A 17,977-nucleotide genomic window follows, 5' to 3' on the forward strand; every position below is an offset into this window, starting at 1 on the left:
AATGTGTGTGCCATTGTTTCCACACAAAGACTTGATTTAGTTGATTTTAGTTTTTAGATTTTAAGGATAGATCTTAAAGTGTTGTTGAGTTATTCTTTATCTGTCTGCATTATAGCAACGTTCCACAGTGGCTTCCATGATGCACAGACAGGAGACGGTGGAATGTCTGAAGAAATTCAACGCCAGGAGGAAGCTTAAAGTAAGAAACACATTCATGCTATACTGTACTACAATTAATGCTGGCCAATCACCACTACAAAAAAGACATCATGAAATGGCATTCACAATTTTTTTGCGTAATCTTATATTTCCATATGAAACAGGATCATAGCTGAGACTTGTTTGAACCCTTTTACACCTGGTCACTTTATGCATTTTCTTTTTTTGATCAGATACCTATTTTATTTTGAAATGGAGAGATGTAAATTCCCACCAAAAAGTATTCTAGACAAACAGTTGAAGTCAAAATTATTAGACCCTCTGAATTATTAGCCCCCTGTTTATTTTTCTCCCCAATTTCTGTTTAACGGAGAGAAGATTTTTTTCAACATTTCTAAACATAATAGTTTTAGTAATTCATTTGTAATAACTGATTTATTTTATCTTTGTCATGATGGCAGTAAATTTGTCTAGATATTTTCCAAGACACTTTTATTCAGCTTAAAGTGACATTTAAAGGCTTAACTAGGTTAACTAGGCAGGTTAGGGTAACTAGGCAAGTTATTGTATAATGACGGTTTGTTCTGTAGACTATCGAAAAAAAAATAGCTTGAAGGGGCTAATAATTTTGACCTTAAAATGTTTTTTAAAAAATTTAAGTTAGGAGGGCTTTTTTTATCTTGAATAATATTTGTCATTATTATTAATGAATGAATGCATCATTATTAATAATGAATAATTATTTAGATAAAATGCATCATATACAAAAACAGCAGGAACATGAAGGACATAAATAATGGTTGTTTAGTGTTGAAATTAGTCTGTTTTGGTGCTGTATTTTAAATGGCACAATTCAAATATGACATACAGGGGGTGTGAAAAAGTGTTTGCCCTTCACTGATTTCTTATTTTTTGCATGTTTGTCACACTTGAATGTTCAGATCATCAAACAAATTTAAATATTAGACAAAGATAATAAGAAAACGCACGATGCAGTTTTCAAATGAAGGTCTTGTGAAAAAACTGTGTGAAAAAAAAGTTCTTAATAGTTTTGGATCTAGTTTTTCCTTTATAAAAAAATCCTTCATTTCAATAAAGTATCATGTGTTTACTTGTGTTATTTGTGACTAATATTTACATTTGTTTGATGATCTGAAACAAACACACAAAAAAATAAGAAATCTGTAAGGAAGCCAACACTTTTTCACACCAGGGTACTTCAAAAGGTTCATCTGGATTAATCAGTATCCACTAGCACTGACTAATGTTTTACAAGACTCAAGTTTAAGTCAGTCTTTTCCTGTTTTTAGGGTGCTATTCTTACTACCATGCTTGCCACACGGAACTTCTCAAGTAAGAAACTCTGTTCAGTTTACTATTGTATTTTTGTATGTAATAATTGTTTGTTCTTTAAATTTAAAAAGTTGGAATTAGGCTTTTTATGCTTAGACATTATAAAGCATGCTAGAAATCATACACTCAAAAAAATTATAGATTTTTTTTTGCTCATTCAAACTACTTATTTAAAATGAGCTGAAACAACACAATTCTTGAGATTTCATTGGGACAACTTAATTTTTTTATGTTCAATAAAAAAGGACAACAATAAAAGGACAACCTAAAGGAATTGTGTGGAACCCTGTATGTTTTACAGTGTAGAAAGTAATATTTTCATTATTAAACACTTAAAGGTCAGAATGACTAAAACATGAAAGCAGTAGCCACTCTGCAGATATCCAAGCAGTAGCGACTCTACAGATGTATCAAATAGCAATCAAAAATGTTTCAGAGTGTTTTTTAAATCATTTTCTGTAGCCTTATGAGCCTGCTTCAAAATTAGCATTTTCATCCTCAAAAAATTTAATTTCATTTTTAACACTGCAGACACTAATTCATATTTAATATGCTTCTTAATTATATTTCATTGCATTATGCAAATCTTTGATTACAGTTTATTCAGAGGTTTTGATTTTGAGGTCAATGGATCATTAATATTCATGGCATCTTGCAGTGATTAAAGTTGTGAATTTTTATTTTGTACTGATTTAGATGTGGAAAACTCTAACCGGCCAGCACATATCCTCTTTTTTCCATTGTTATGTTTATGTTTATTTGTATTCCCTCAACAGGCAAAAATCCTTACAAGAAACCTGATGGTGTTAAGGTAAGTTATAAACCACTAAACCAAATTATTAAACGTTGATACATAATTATACTGCACCCGCTTCGAATGTTAGCACTTGATTAAATGGGCTTTATCAGTGTTTATCAGCTGATAGATAAGGGCCAGTAGGGGCCTTCATTGAATTGAGTGGTAACATTCAAATCGGCTGATTTAAAAAGTATTAAACCCTATTAGTTTATCAGGTTAAATAACTGGCATCCAGTCCTTACTTTACTCCTGAAGCAATTTTTGTAAATGGATGTAAAACCATAATACCATTACTACCCTTTTGATGTAGCTCATTGGCCAATGATAATGCTAGGTCATAAATATTGGGTTGCCAGGTTTGAATGCTGCACCAAAGAAGAGACTGTAGGACTAACTGTCTGAAGATCAGCATTAATTTAATGTACATGATTAGAAGTTTTGGGGTTGAGCTGTTTTGATTTAGACCATTATTAATCCACTTACAAAACATCCTATTACCATTTCTTAAATCACCCTTAAATACCACAGGAACATAGCAAAACCCCATTGTTTCCTGTCATGCATTCATTTATTCATTCTCATGTTTACTAGTGTTTTTGCATATTTTAATTACCAGTCTTCACTCGGTTTTAGCATGACCTAGACCTTAAGCATATGTGTATGCACGACATAGGATAAATGCACATGTAGCATAACCTACTGTATGTCCATTCTCCACTCACAATGAGTTTATAAAATACCTGTTAAAAAGAGATGGTATTTCTGACACCTCTATATAACTGTAACAGGCAATGTAGCTCATGTGATGAAAAAAAAACACAGGGACACTACCTGACGAAAGTCTTGCCGTTGATCCCAGTTGTAAGAGCAACAAAAAATAACTTGACTTCTAGTTGAGCATTTGGAAAAGTGACAGAACGTCCTGGTTACGTACGTAACCCACGTTCCCCGAATAGGGAACGGAGACGTGTGTCTGTTATTAAACAGACTTTTGGGAGTGCTTTAGACGACCAATCACATCTGAAGATAAGAAAACGGGCCAATGAAATGCCAATTGAATTGGCGGAGCTTAGCTCCACAGCTGAAACTGATGAGCCAATTAGGGCTATATCAGTCGGCTGCTGGAGCCAGCTCATCAGAATTTGCCTGCTGAAGAGCCGATCGCTCAGCTCCCAGCTGGAGACTCAGGTGCTGTGGCAGTGGAGACACACGTCTCCGTTCCCTATTCGGGGAACGTGGGTTACGTACGTAACCAGGACGTTCCCCTTCATATGGGAACTTCAACGTGTGTCTGTTATTAAACAGACTTTTGGGAGACTGTATGGAAAGCGCCACAGCAGCTAAGCCTGTCGCGTCCCTGATGTGTAGTTTGCCAAGCCAAAGCGTGAGCGCACTGACATCACCAAGAGCGCAACCTTCCAACGTCCCCTAGGCCCAACATATTACCATAACATGGGAATAAAAGTTTTAAATCGGGGGGTCGTAAGTGTGCTTTTACCTAGCTAATATAGACTAGGGATTTTGGAAATACGACAGTACGTTGGGAAAGCGTGCCAGTCCCCGAAGGGGGAGGACGCAGCGGAGACCACCTGCTACCCTAAAGGGAAGACCTGATGGAAGGAGACATATGGACTAGCCCTAATGAGGGGGAGTGCTACATATGATAAGCTGGTTAGCGGTTTAGGGAAGACACGGGACCGCCTAATAAGGGAGAACACACCGTGGTAATAATGCATATGACATCACCAAATGGGGATGCACATAGCTGGCACCGATCCTCAATATGCGTGTAGACCTAATGGGCATACCAACCGCACACTGAGCCATGCACTCGACTCCTCCGCTGAGTCGATGCTGGGGGCCTCGGAGGAATTCTCTAGGGTTCGCCTGGGAAGGGAAACTTACTAGTAGAATAGGAAAAAGCGCACGCATCTCCGGTTTAGGGAGCCTGGCGCAGCAAGCGTTTTTGACACCGAGCTTAATTCTCCCCCGATTGATTGGGATTTCCCAATAACCGGGAGAAAACGGCTCCACTCGGAGGTTATAAAACCTCGCAAATGTGTTAGGTGTCGCCCAACCCGCAGCTCTGCAGATATCTGTGAGAGAGGCGCCGCGTGCTAACGCCAATGAGGAAGCGACACCTCTAGTGGAGTGCGCTCTCACGTTAGGCGCGGCTCGCCCTGGCATTGATAAGCGAGGGCGATGGCATCAACTAACCAGTGGGCCAACCTCTGTTTTGACACGGCACTTCCCTTCTGCCGGCCACCATAACAGATAAAGAGCTGTTCACATGATCTTACATTTTGCGTTCGTTCCACGTAAAGGCGCAAAGCGCGAACGGGACAAAGCAGTGAGTGGGCTGAGCCTGCCTCCTCCGCAGGCAGCGCTTGCAGGTTCACCACCTGATCTATAAATGGGGTGGTAGGAACCTTGGGCACATAGCCAGGTCGGGGTCTCAGGACAACGTGAGAGTAACCCGGCCCGAATTCAAGGCACGATTCGCTGACCGAAAATGCCTCCAGATCCCCAACTCTCTTGAATGGCGCCAATGCGATCAGCAGAGCTGTCATAATGACAGAATACAGAATCGAGTGGCTAAAACAGATCTCTCTGCAGCCACCAGGACTAAAGAGAGATCCAAGAGGGCATGAGAGGGGGGCGGGATGGATTTAATCGCCGCGCGCCTCTGAGGAATCGGATGATTAGATCATGCTTCCCGAGCGTGTTGCCATCCACCGCGTCATGATGAGCGGAGATGCCGCCACGTAAACCTTCAGTGTGGAGGGTGACAGCCTACGCTCCAGCTTATCCTGAAGGAAGGATAACACAATGCTAATCTGGCAAGTTCGGGGGTCTTCTCGGGGAGAAGCGCACCACTCAGAGAATAGACTCCACTTCAGGGCGTAGGCATGCCTCGTAGAGGGTGCTCTAGCCTGAGTGATGGTGTTAAGTACCGGGGGCGGTAAGTCACCAAAGTCCTCCGCGCTCCGTCTATGGACCACACGTGGAGGTTCCAGAGATCTGGGCGTGGGTGCCAGATGGTGCCCCGTCCCTGAGAGAGGAGGTCCTCCCTTAGGGGAATGCGCCAAGGAGGGGCCGCCGCGAGGAGTGTGAGCTCCGAAACCCAGGTCCGGTTGGGCCAGAGGGGCGCAACAAACAAGACCTGCTCCTCGTCCTCCCTGACTTTGCACAAAGTTTGTGCGATTAGGCTCACTGGGGGAAACGCATATTTGCGCGTGCCCGATGGCCAGCTGTGAGCCAGTGCATCCGTGCCGAGGGGGGCCTCGGTCAGGGAATAAAACAGCTGGCAATGTGCGTTCTCGGTGGAAGCAACAGATCGATCTGGGCTTCCCCAAAGCGCGCCCATATCAGCTGGACCGAATCGGGGTGGAGTCTCCACTCTCCTCGGGACACTAGCTGCCGTGAGAGCGCATCGGCTGCACGGTTGAGCTCGCCCGGGATGTGAATGGCACACAGTGATTTCAGCTGCGTGTGACTCCAAAGGAGCAGACGGCGAGCGAGCTGAGGCATGCGGCGAGAGCGCATACCCTCCAATGGTTGATATAAGCCACCGCCACCATGCTGTCCGTCCTGACCAGCATGTGTTTCTGCTCCAACACCGGAAAAAAGCGGCGGAGAGCCAGATACACTGCCAACAGCTCCAGGCAGTTGATATGCCAATGCAGGCGGGGTCCGGACCACGAACCTGCGGCTGCATGCTCGTTGCACACGGCCCCCCAGCCCGTGCTGGAGGCATGTGTCATTACGACAACATGCCTGGATACTAGCCCTAGGGGCACTCCGGCCCGTAGAAAAGCCAGATCCGTCCAGGGGCTGAGGGTGCGGAGACACAGCAGAGTGATGTTCACCCGGTGCGTACCCGCGCGCCATGCCCGTCTGGAGACTCGATCGCGAAGCCAACGCTGAAGTGGTCTCATATGAAGCAAACCGAGCGGCGAGATCGCGGCTGCGGATGCCATATGCCCCAGGAGCCTCTGAAAACATTTCAGTGGGACCACTATTTTCCTGTGGAGCTCGTTACACAGGAAAGCATTAGCCTGGCGCGCTCCTCGGAGAGGCGCGCAACCATAGCAACCGAATCCAGCTCCAGCCCGAGGTAAGAGATCCTCTGCACAGGGCAAAGTTTGCTCTTCTCTCGGTTGACCTGAAACCCCAACTGGTCGAGGTGCCGAAGCACTTTGACTCTGTGCATAATCAACTGATCGCGAGAGGAGGCTAGAATGAGCCAGTCATCGAGATAGTTGAGTGTGCGGATGCCCGCAAGCCGCAGTGGCGCAGAGCACCCTCCGCGAGCTTGGTGAAAGCCCGCGGAGACAGAGAGAGCCCGAAGGGGAGGACTTTGTACTGCCACGCTCGTCCTTCGAACGCAAACCGGAGAAAAGGGCGGTGGCGTGGAAGAAAAGAGACATGAAAATACGCGTCCTTCAGGTCTATGGCTGCAGACCAATCTTGTGGACGGACGCTCTGAAGCAAGCGTTTCTGCGTAAGCATTCTGAAAGCATTTAGTGTAAATGACAGTTCAGTCTGCGCAGATCTAGGATTGGTCTTAACCCCCCGCTCTTTTTGGGCACGATGAAATACGGGCTGTAGAACCCGGACTCCATCTCGGCTGGAGGGACCTGCTCGATTGCGTCCTTCGCCAGGAGGACCGCAATCTCCTCTCGCAAGACAGGGGCGCTCACGGGGATCACCCTCGTGAAAAGGACACCCGTGAACTTGGGAGGGCGAATAGCGAACTGAATCGCATAGCCGAGTCTGACCGTCCGTATGAGCCACCGCGATGCGCTGGGCAGCGCTAACCAGGCTGGCAGAGCGCGCGCTAATGGCACCATCGGAGCGATCACTGACGTGCCAGCGGAGGGGCAGCTCGGGATGGGAGTGCTCATCCCGGGAAGCGGTGCGTCCCGGGGAAGAGCTGAAAATAAGAGAATTTCTCTTACCTTCCTCCCTGGATCCCGCGGTGAGGCCAGAGTGAGAGAAAGGAGTCCGTCCTGCTGCACTCTGAGGGCCTGAGGCGAAGGGTCCCGGTGCTGCGAGCTGAAAGGCGGAGCGTCCCAGACTGGCAGTACTCGGGCTCGCGCATCCGGAGAGAGAGGAAACTGCTCTTTAGGAAATTTGGTTGCCGCCAGCCCAGGGGCCGGCAGCGAGGAGTTTAAAGTCGTTGTGGACTGATTTAATAATCCTCGGCCCCCCACCGAGGAAAGAGCAGGTCCCCTCTTTTCCGAATGGCCCGTCCCAGGAACGCTTCGCGGTCCGTTTACTGGACTTAGCGGCGCCCTGGGGCGGGGGCGTTACAGTCCCGCGGGAGGCTCGGCATTGCCGCCTGGCCGGAGCGGGCAGCGAAAGCGGAGCAGATGAAGCCGCGGGTGGACGCCCTCGGCGAAGAGCAACCGCAGCGGAAGGGGCAGCGGGAGGAGCAGTTTTTCGAGCCCGCTGATAGATGACCTCACCCCTCGCCTTGGACTGCTTTTCACCGCGGAGAATTCCTGGGTGAACTCCCCGACGGTGTCGCCGAAAAGGCCAGCCTGGGATACGGGAGCGTTAAGAAAGCAAGCTTTGTCAACGTCTCTCATATCGCCAAGCTCAGCCAGGGGTGGCATTCCTGGACCACTAATGTGGCCATCGTCTTCCCCAGGGCACGAGCAGCCGATTTAATAGTCATGAGAGCATAATCGGTTGCCGTGCGGAGCTCATGCAGCAAGCCTGGGGGAGAACCGCCCTCCTGCATCTTGGCCAGCTTCTCGGCTTGGTAGCGTTGATAGGTGGCCATAGCGTGCAGAGCGGAGGTGGCCTGGCCCGCAGCAGTGCAGGCTCTGGCCGTGAGAGACTCAGATAACCTGCACGCTTTGGAAGGGAGTGAGGGCGGACCTCTCCGAGTGGAGCAGCTCTGCGGACAGAGCACGCTCCGCCTGGGGAATCGCCTCATAACCCCTGGCCGCTCCGTCATCGAGGGAGGTGAGAGCGGGAGCGCACGAGGACCGGGCAGAAAAAGGTGCCCTCCATGCCTGCGTGAGCTCTCTGTGTACCTCCGGGAAGAAGGGGACGGGGGGTCTAAAAGGCTTCGCCTTCTTCACCCCCACGTAACACCCATCTAAGCGGTCCGGCCACGGTTCTGGGGGACAAGCCATCTCCAGTCCCACGGCCGAAGCAGCCCGGGATAACACGGCTAGCATGTCCGATTCCAGATCCGAAACCTCACTGACAACCCCGGAGGGTGGCAGGGGGTCCGGATCTTCATCAGAGCATGTCAGCCCGCCCTCCGATGCAGCGATGGACATCACGTCCCCGGTGTCATCTAATGAGAGCGCGGCCAACCCAGAGGATGGACCAGCGCTAACACTCGAAGCAGAAACAGAGCGCACTGACGAGGAGCGAGGGGTCCGCGGGCCCGAAGGCGACGGATAAGCCCCCACTGTAACCCTCAGGCCTGCCCGAGTGCTAACCGCTTGGCGGGGAGCAGCAGGGGTGACTTGCCCTAATAAAAGAGCTCGCCGCGACCTCAGTTGCGCAACAGTCAAGCCATCGCAATGCGGGCAAGAACTGTCCGCGAGCACCGCATCAACATGTTGGACCCCCAAGCATGTGACGCAGTACTCGTGCCTGTCATCCGGGGAGAGGAAACCACCGCATCCAGAAACGCACGGTCGAAACGACATCTTTAAAAAGACGCGCTGCACGACCGTGTGCTCTCTTAGGGAATTCTGCTCTTTTAAAAAACTGCTCTTTCAGGTCACCAGCGAAACGCCAAGGGGACGGGAAACCCAGCTCGACCGCCGCTAGAACGTCTTCCCTCGCACTGGTGAGAATAATGCTTTCTTCAATGTTGGAAGTCAGCTCAGCAGAAGGGTTCTTCAGTCTCAGATCGGGTCTGAAGCAACAATTCTGATGAGCTGGCTCCAGCAGCCGACTGATATAGCCCTAATTGGCTCATCAGTTTCAGCTGTGGAGCTAAGCTCCGCCAATTCAATTGGCATTTCATTGGCCCGTTTTCTTATCTTCAGATGTGATTGGTCGTCTAAAGCACTCCCAAAAGTCTGTTTAATAACAGACACACGTTGAAGTTCCCATATGAAGGGGAAGGTAGATTTAGAGTCAGATGACTCATCTGATGAACTGCATTAAAATCAACACAAACACTGCAGAAGACCTATTTGCCTACCTAGGTTTCGATAGCAGAGTTGACACTGAATGATTTAGGGTGCTTTCACACTTGGTTCAATTGCCTGGACCGTACCCAAGTTTGATTGTCCCCTCTTGCCACCTTCTCGGTTGGTTTGTGTTGACATTCTTTTTTCCTTCTGGACCCCGGTACGCTTGCGTCATTGAGCTGCTGTGTTGTTTACGGCTCTTGCTAGGTGATGGACACGAAAGCAAAGTGCCAAAATGGAAAGACATTTGCACATCACGGTCTTTCTGCTTTTACTGAATCATTTGGTTTTGGACATACAGAAAGCGATTTGGCCGCAAAAATATTACAAACATTCAGAACATCACATGATGTCTCCAGGAGCTGTTTTTGGAGGAGACTAGCAGACATTATCACTGTGCATGTCAAGGCTTACCAAGGTACAGTAGATGACACACACACACGACTGAACATTATAAAACGATTGTTGTACAGTTGACGATTGCATTCATACCAGAAGTGAACCGGACCAGAGATCATGTGAACCGTACCTCAGACCACCTCTTTCTGGCGGACTCGTGTACAGTTCATGGGTGCACGCCTGAGTTCAGAAGACACATTCACACTAGCCGTACTCTGATGTCAAATGAATCCGAGTGCGGACCAAAAGTGCTAGTGTGAAAGCACCCTTAAATGCAGTTTGTTTTAATTGAACCAAGGCTCCCAAGCATGAACACACCCTTACATTCTTTTACTTCAAGTTTAACTTTTAAAACACTTTTTTGTTTACTTCACTTACCTCCATCATTCCATTTCTTGCGTACTTACCCATACGACTGAGTAAAAAACATAAAAATGCAATGAAGCTTACTCCTGATTGTTGGCGGCTGCACATACATGTTTGCTTAGCATGTTTAATGGGTGAGCAGGTGCATGGGTACGCATTACTGCTCTTTTGGGTCATGGCTTTATAAAGTCTTTATGAAGGTTAGGTCACCTCCATATGGGACATACAGACAGATTGGACTCTCATTGGACTTTTCTGTTCTTGAGGCCATACAGTAGGTTACTTATTGGTCATGACTTTATATCTCACGCTCTAGTTCACTGCTCTCTCTCTCTCCAAACTCATGTCATCTCACACATGAGTTATGTCTTTCAAAACGTGAAATCGGTGTTATTCAGTGCTAAAAGAAAAATGATTTAGCAAGTTATAAACATGTTAGTTATGAAATTATAAACTTTAGAGCCTCTCAAATGAATCCATCCTGGTAGAAAGTTTGTCAAATGTGCTCTGATGCATCAGATTGTTTATAATCATCAGGAATTCATAATTCAAGTTCAATGCACATGGTTTAAGTTTAGTGAACTTAAATATTGATGTTATTTCTCTTTCGCACTACGACCAGTTTTGTTTATTCAATTCACTAATACCACGTCTTTGGACTGTGAGGGAAACCAGAGCACCTGGAGGAAACCCACCAGGAGTTGAACCAGTGACCATCTTGCTGTGAGGCAACAGTGCTAACCACCGTGCCACAATACTTACCTTAAATTAATCAGGGTGACTAATGGTTCCACTAATGGACCATGGTTTATTTAATACTAAAAACAGGTTTTTGAAGTCTGAAAGCACAATTATTACCAATAGAAGCAGGCATCTGAGAAGAACCTCAGACAAACACAAGCCACAACATTACAATTAGAAAACGGTGGTCAGTGTTGCCATATACACTTGAATGTTTCCAGCCCAAACTCTCCAAAGTCATCCCAAACGCACCAAAAAACATAAAAGCTAAAAATAATTAGATACAATAATTAGGTAGGTTTTTGTCAAATATTAAACATAAAATGCACATCCAAAACATCCAAACTAATCCCAAACCTGTTCAAATTTAGTCAATCCGCTTAAGCCTTTATTTTGCCAGCACAATCAAATTCTAAATCTGCAGAAAAAAAAAATCAAAAAAAAAAAAAAAAAAAATATATATATATATATATATATATATATATATATATATATATATGTGTGTGTGTGTGTGTGTGTGTGTGTGTGTGTGTGTGTGTGTGTGTGTGTGTGTGTGTGTGTGTGTGTGTGTGTGTGTGAGTGCGTGCGTGCGTGTGTGTGTGTACACCGTTTTAAAGTGGATTTATTTAATAAAAAATTTGTTTCATAAAATATTTGTTTTCATTTGCACTTATTTTTACTATTTAAGCTAAACTAATTTATTGGGCGACTCAGTGGCGCAGTGGCTAGCACGTTCGCCTCACAGCAAGAAGGTCGCTGGTTCGAGCCTCGGCTGGGTTAATCGGCATTTCTATGTGGAGTTTTCATGTTCTCCCCATGTTGTTGTGGGTTTCCTCTGTGTGCTCCAGTTTCCCCCACAGTCCAAAGACATGCACTGTAGGTGAATTGGGTAAGATAAATTGACCGTAGTGTATGTGTGTGAATGAGAGTCCATGGGTGTTTCCCAGTGATGGATTGCGACTTGAAGGGCATCAGCTGCGTAAAACATGTGCTTCATTCCGCTGTGGTGATCCCTGATTAATAAAGCCGAAAATGAAATGAAAAGATCCGCCAAGTTAAACTTTGATATATTTAAGTTATGTCAACACATTCAATCCAGATAAGTTAACATAACACAAAAATTTCTGTATACCTAATTGACACAATCATTTTTTTACAGTGTAGGCATTAATGAGTTTTCGGAATTTAACACAGCTTAATAGTGAGTCCATGGTTTATGGATTTTGCTTCAGGTCAAGTAAAGCCTTTTTCTATAACAGAAGCTACCGAGACATGCCAGAGATATAGAGACATGCCTAAGCTTCTTTGGCCTTTGAGACACAGATGTCTAAAAGATCATTTTGTTTTTCAAAAGACAAATACATATGGCCAAAATGGCTCTGTGTGGGAGTGTGTCTCTGTTGTGGCCAAAAAAGCGAACAGCTGATCATATTTATCCCACCGGCTCTTTCGGTCAATATAATGTCTTCAATAATCTGTGAAAATACAATTTTGTTCACATAATTCTTGCTGAAATCTAATTATACAAATATTATGTAAATGTTGTTGTTTTAAGTCATGTATTTAAAGGCTAGGCCAGTAAAGTATGTGGAGGCAAGGGAAGAACGAGATGTTAAGCAGATCCAAATGTGAGATTTAGCAAAATCAAATGAAACCAGATCAAATCAGAGAACCAGAGCAGGAAAAACAGGATGACAGCAAACATGAAACATATAACATAAAACATCAAGCAACAACTGACAGCCAAGAAACAATAACATGAATATATCTTGCTCTCCAAATATTGAGTTTAGTTATTGTCAGATGTGAAGTGTATATGACTTTTTGTGGACATGAAGTACGTAAGAAATTGCACAATTATTGTAAAGATAAGATTATAGATTTTTTGAAGAGAGTTAATCTTAGTTCATTTGTTACTAACATGAACAAAACCATGAACAATGCATTAATTACAGTATTTATTCATCATCTGTTTATTGTTAGATCTTGTTACCTTGTTAAGCATTAGTAGATTAGTTGAACAATGATTAATAAATGCAGTTCAAGTATTGTTCATTCTTATCTCATTTTAGTAAATACATGAGTGGAAGAATGAATGCTTGTGTTTTATTATTGAAACATGCTGCAACACATGTTTCAATGGCAAGGAACATGCTTGAGAACCAATGCACTATGCTATTCTTTCTGGAAAACATATAATTGGTAAATGGTGTTGGTCCCAAACAAGGGAATGGAAAAAAAAAACAGCTGTTGAAACACAGACAGTCATGAATCGGCCTCCACAAAGTCCAGACCTGAATATTAAAGAGACAGTATGAGATCACCTGGACAAAATAGAAAGATCTGACAACCTGAGTATAAAAAGAAAGTAAAGAAGAAGAGGCTTGATATTACATACCATGTTATGTACCGTTTACTGTATAAAGACAGAAGCATTAAGTCTTTTTCTGATTTTTACATATTTTTTACAATTCAGAATGTACAAATTATGGTTGAAGGTTCTTGGCTCAAACAGTTGGTTTGATAATGAAACTAGCAAAGCTGGTAAAAATATATACAGTATATAGGTGATCTCCATGTTCTTCATGTTTTTTGCTATATGCGTGTATATATATATATATATATATATATATATATATATATATATAGAGAGAGAGAGAGAGAGAGAGAGAGAGAGAGAGAGAGGAGAGAGAGAGAGAGAGAGAGAGAGAGAGAGAGAGAGAGAGAGAGAAGAAGACAAAGAAGATAAATAAGAAGACTATAATTGCTATTAACATTTTGTTTTCTCATATTCAATGAAAAATGTATCATTATTTGGTAGCATAGGGATAATAAGGTTTTATTTTTTCACGTTTTACTGTATCTAACTGTATAAACAGAAATCTAACAGAAGTTGTGATGGTGAGATGTGCTGGTTATAACAATATCATTATACACATGATTCTCTAGTTAGTTTTGTTCTCTGCAGTATTTCGGTGTTTTGATGTAGACTGAAAACATTTCCATCAGTTATACAATTACAGTGGGGGAAATAGTACTGAACATTTGACCAGTTTTCTTAACATATTTCTAAGGGTGCTGTTGACTTGAAATTTTCACCGGATGTTGGTAACAACCAAAGAAATCTATCAATTCAAAGACAACTAAACTAATTTCTGTACAAATTAAGTTATGTGTTAGAAAATTAAATGACACAGGGGAAAAGTATTGAACACATGAAGAAAGGGAGGTGTAGAAAGACAGTGAAAACCCAGACAGCAGCCGAAATCTCAGTAGTTCTTCAGCAACCCTCTGCCCTTCATCATTGAAAATCAATATTAGCGGATTCAGTCCAACATCTACATTAGCAGCAGGATGAAGAAACTCTCAAATGATTTCAGAGAAAAAAATAAGCTGTAGAATAGCCTAGCCAGTCACCTGACTTGAATCCAATAGATAATACAAATTAAAGATCAGATTTGATAGACGAGACCCACAGAACCAACAAGTGAAAAATAATCAGACCTGAGCAATGCGTGTGGCTTTGTTCTCAATATGAGAGGCGTTTTTAACCTGCTATCATTAAAAAGCTTTTTATATAAAGTATTTAATACATTTCAGCAGTTCAGTACTTTCTCTTTGTGTCATTCCATATTTATTACACAAAACTAAACTTTCAGATTTTTTTTGTTTAGTTTTTTCCATGTTTGTATTGTTTGGGTTTTTTACGTAAATCTAGTTCAATTCCGTGTTAACAGCTCCTTTAAAAACATTATTCCCAGGAAAGGACATGACGTGTTTAATACCTATTTTCCCCACTGTACATGTCCTTAATCTAAATTACTGGTAATGAAACCTTTGCAAGTTATAACAGCTCAACTTGATACAATATTAACATATTTGCGGCCAGCGACACAGATTTTAAGTTTTGAAAAAGCTACACTATGTTATAAGAAAACGAAAAATCTTAGAATGCTCTTTTGTTTTTATTACCGTTCAGAAAGAGAAGAGAAGGTCTTCTCTGTTTACGTGTCATGGACCATAAGCATTATGCTTGCTGTTTATTAAGTGTTACAACCTCAATTTATTTGATGTCTTTTAGTCTTCAATAAACAGCAAAATAGGGGTAATAATAATTGGCTCAACAATAATGAATGTCAAGCAGCGACATGATTATTTCTGAAGCTGAAATATATTCAGAGCTACCTTCAAATCAGCTTGACTGCAGTTTCCATGGGGAACATACAATTATAGGCTGTTTTGTCTTATTATGATCAAACATAAACAATTAAACAAACAAGAAAATACATGCATACAAGCATATTTAGTGAGAAAGAAATAACTGCCTAAAATAAGCATTTTGAAAGCATTATGCTATTTTCCTTTTCTTTTTGTTCTCAAGAGTCATACTTTTGTGTCTGATAGACATTTATGGCTTTTTGAGTAACCCACATCTCCAGCATAATTCAGACAGAAGCATGTGCATTGTGTAAAATGTAATATTACATGAATGACTGTTTCCGATAGAAAATCTGATTATCTGACAGTCCATTTGGCTATTGCTGAGCAATAGTTAATTATTAACTATTCCTACAGCGTCCAGGAAATGTAAGCTGTGTAAAAAGATGAATGGAATTTGACATTTCCTCTTGCTTTGCTGCTCTAAAGCTTTGCTTGTCTGCCTCTTCCCCTCCAAACTATAGATCAACAACAAAACCAACGTAATCACCAGCCCTAAAGATACTGCCCCCTCTCCTGCTCTGGTACTTTGTCTCTATGATTGTTTGTCACTTTTTCTTTTACCATTGACTTCACATTTCTCATATTTCATTGCTGTCCTGTTTGATTGCATTTTCTTTCTCTTTTAATCCAATTCAGAAATTAATTAATATACACTTATGTTATATCGTTGCAATAAATTAAAGTCGAATAATTATCAGTGCTTTCTGAAATTTTGACTATTTACCATTCTCCATTGATATTTTGTTTCATTTATATGTCTTATTTATTTAAAACTACACTCACTGGCTACTTTATTAGGTACAACTAACCGTTAACACAAATTTCTAATCAGCCAGTCACATGGCAGCACCTCGATGCATTTAGGCATATAGACATGGTCACGACGATCTGCTGCAGTTTAAACCAATCATCAGAATGGGGAAAAAAGGTGATTTAAGTGACTTTGAACGTGGCATGAATGTTGGTGCCAGACGGGCTGGTCTGAGTATTTCAGAAACTGCTGATCTACTGGAAATTTCACGAACAACCATCTCTAGGGTTTACAGAGAATTGTCAGAAAAAGAGAAAATATGCAGTGAGCATCAGTTCTGTGGGCGAAAATGCCTTGTTGATTCCAGAGGTCAGAGGAGAATGGCCAGACTGATAGAAAGGCAACAGTAACTCAAATAACCACTCGATACAACCAAGGTCTGTAGAAGAGCATCTCTGAATGCACAACACATCCAACTTTGAGACACCGGGTGCCATTCTTGACAGCTAAGAACAGGAAGCTGAGGCTACAATTCACACAGGCTCACCAAAGTTGGGCAATAGAATGGAAAAATATTGCCTGGTCTGATGAGTCTCGATTTCTGCTGCCACATTCGGATAATAGGGTCCGAATTTGACATCAACAACATGAAAGCATGGATCCATCCTGCCTTGTATTAATGGTGAGGTTTGTGGTGGTGTAATGGTGTAGGGGATGTTTTCTTGGCATTTTGGACCCATTAGCACCAATTGAGCATTGTGTCAACGCCATTGTGTTGCTGACCATGTCCATCCCTTTATGACCACAGTGTACCCATCTTCTGATGTCTACTTCCAGCAGGAAAGCCACCCTGTCATAAAGCGCAAATCATCTCAGACTGGTTTCTTGAACATGACAATAAGTTCACTGTACTCAAATGGCCTCCCCAGTCACCAGAACTCAATCCAATAGAGCACCTTTGGGATGTAGTGGAACGGGAGATTGGCATCATGGATGTGCATCCGACAAATCTGCAGAAACTGCGTTATACTATCATGTCAACCAGTAACTTGTTGAATCTATGCCACAAAGGATTAAAGCAGTTTTGAAGGTGTACCTGTGAGTGTAAGTTCAAGTTTCATACTTACATTGTAAGAAAAGAATGTATGTTTATAAATTCTTATATAATTCTTAAATAAAATATTTTATATTTAAATATTCGATTATTTAACGAGAGGTGCTTAAAATGTTAAAATCTGACATTGGTGTCATGCATTTAATCTTTAAATCGCACAGGGTGTATTAAGCGTGTGCTTGCGTGATTTTGTGTGTGTGTGTGTGTGTGTGCGTGTGTGCGTGTGTGTGTGTGTGTGTGTGTGTGTGTGTGTGTGATGTACTGAATAAATAACCCTGTTCTATTGTACATCTCTTTTTTATATAATTAAAATACGTGAAGCACATAAAGGCTAGATTTATCCTTTTGTGATTTTGGCATATAAATAGTTTCTAATGGTGTTCAGTGAGGGTTTTTGTGCTTGTTAATAATATCTGATCTCACAATTGACTGCATAATGTATTTATGGTGGGCCTTTCAATCAAAATGGGCTGGTACTCAAATATGTAAGCTAACAATTCTTTCCATGTGCGTATTTGAACCATATTTTCAAAAATAACATTACTCAAGGTGTTATGAATGCATATATTTTTAACATTTTATTTTGTATGACTGTGTGGATAAATGCTACAATTTTTTGTTCTAGATATTTCCCACATTAACATTTACTTATTTAAAAATCATGAATAATAATAATAATAATATTACACAACACAGTCAACAAAATACAGGTACAGTATGTACAGTGTTCAGCATAATTGAGTACAGCCCATTTTTATATATTTGTGAATAAATGAATATTTGTATCCATTTCTCAGTGAATAAAGGTAATTTATTTTGGTGCATTTAAACAAAACAGATTTATTAAACAGATATATTTATTAAAATAATATTTTACTCACCAAACATATTTAAAAATTGAAAGA

General features: G+C 42.5%; 1 protein-coding gene across 5 annotated transcripts in view; it reads left to right on the forward strand.

The window, feature by feature from the left end:
• camk2d1 (calcium/calmodulin-dependent protein kinase (CaM kinase) II delta 1) overlaps positions 1-17,977 on the forward strand; it is a 174,084-nt gene that overhangs the window by 121,998 nt on the left and 34,109 nt on the right. For all 5 annotated transcript variants that reach the window (XM_056462189.1, XM_056462190.1, XM_056462188.1 and 2 more), the window contains exons 11-13: positions 116-199; positions 1,470-1,512; positions 2,289-2,323. In XM_056462189.1, coding sequence (XP_056318164.1) covers positions 116-199; positions 1,470-1,512; positions 2,289-2,323 — 162 coding nt within the window. The remainder of the gene's footprint in view (positions 1-115; positions 200-1,469; positions 1,513-2,288; positions 2,324-17,977) is intronic.

This window comes from Danio aesculapii, chromosome 7 (assembly GCF_903798145.1).
Source record: "Danio aesculapii chromosome 7, fDanAes4.1, whole genome shotgun sequence".
Lineage (NCBI taxonomy): Eukaryota > Metazoa > Chordata > Actinopteri > Cypriniformes > Danionidae > Danio > Danio aesculapii.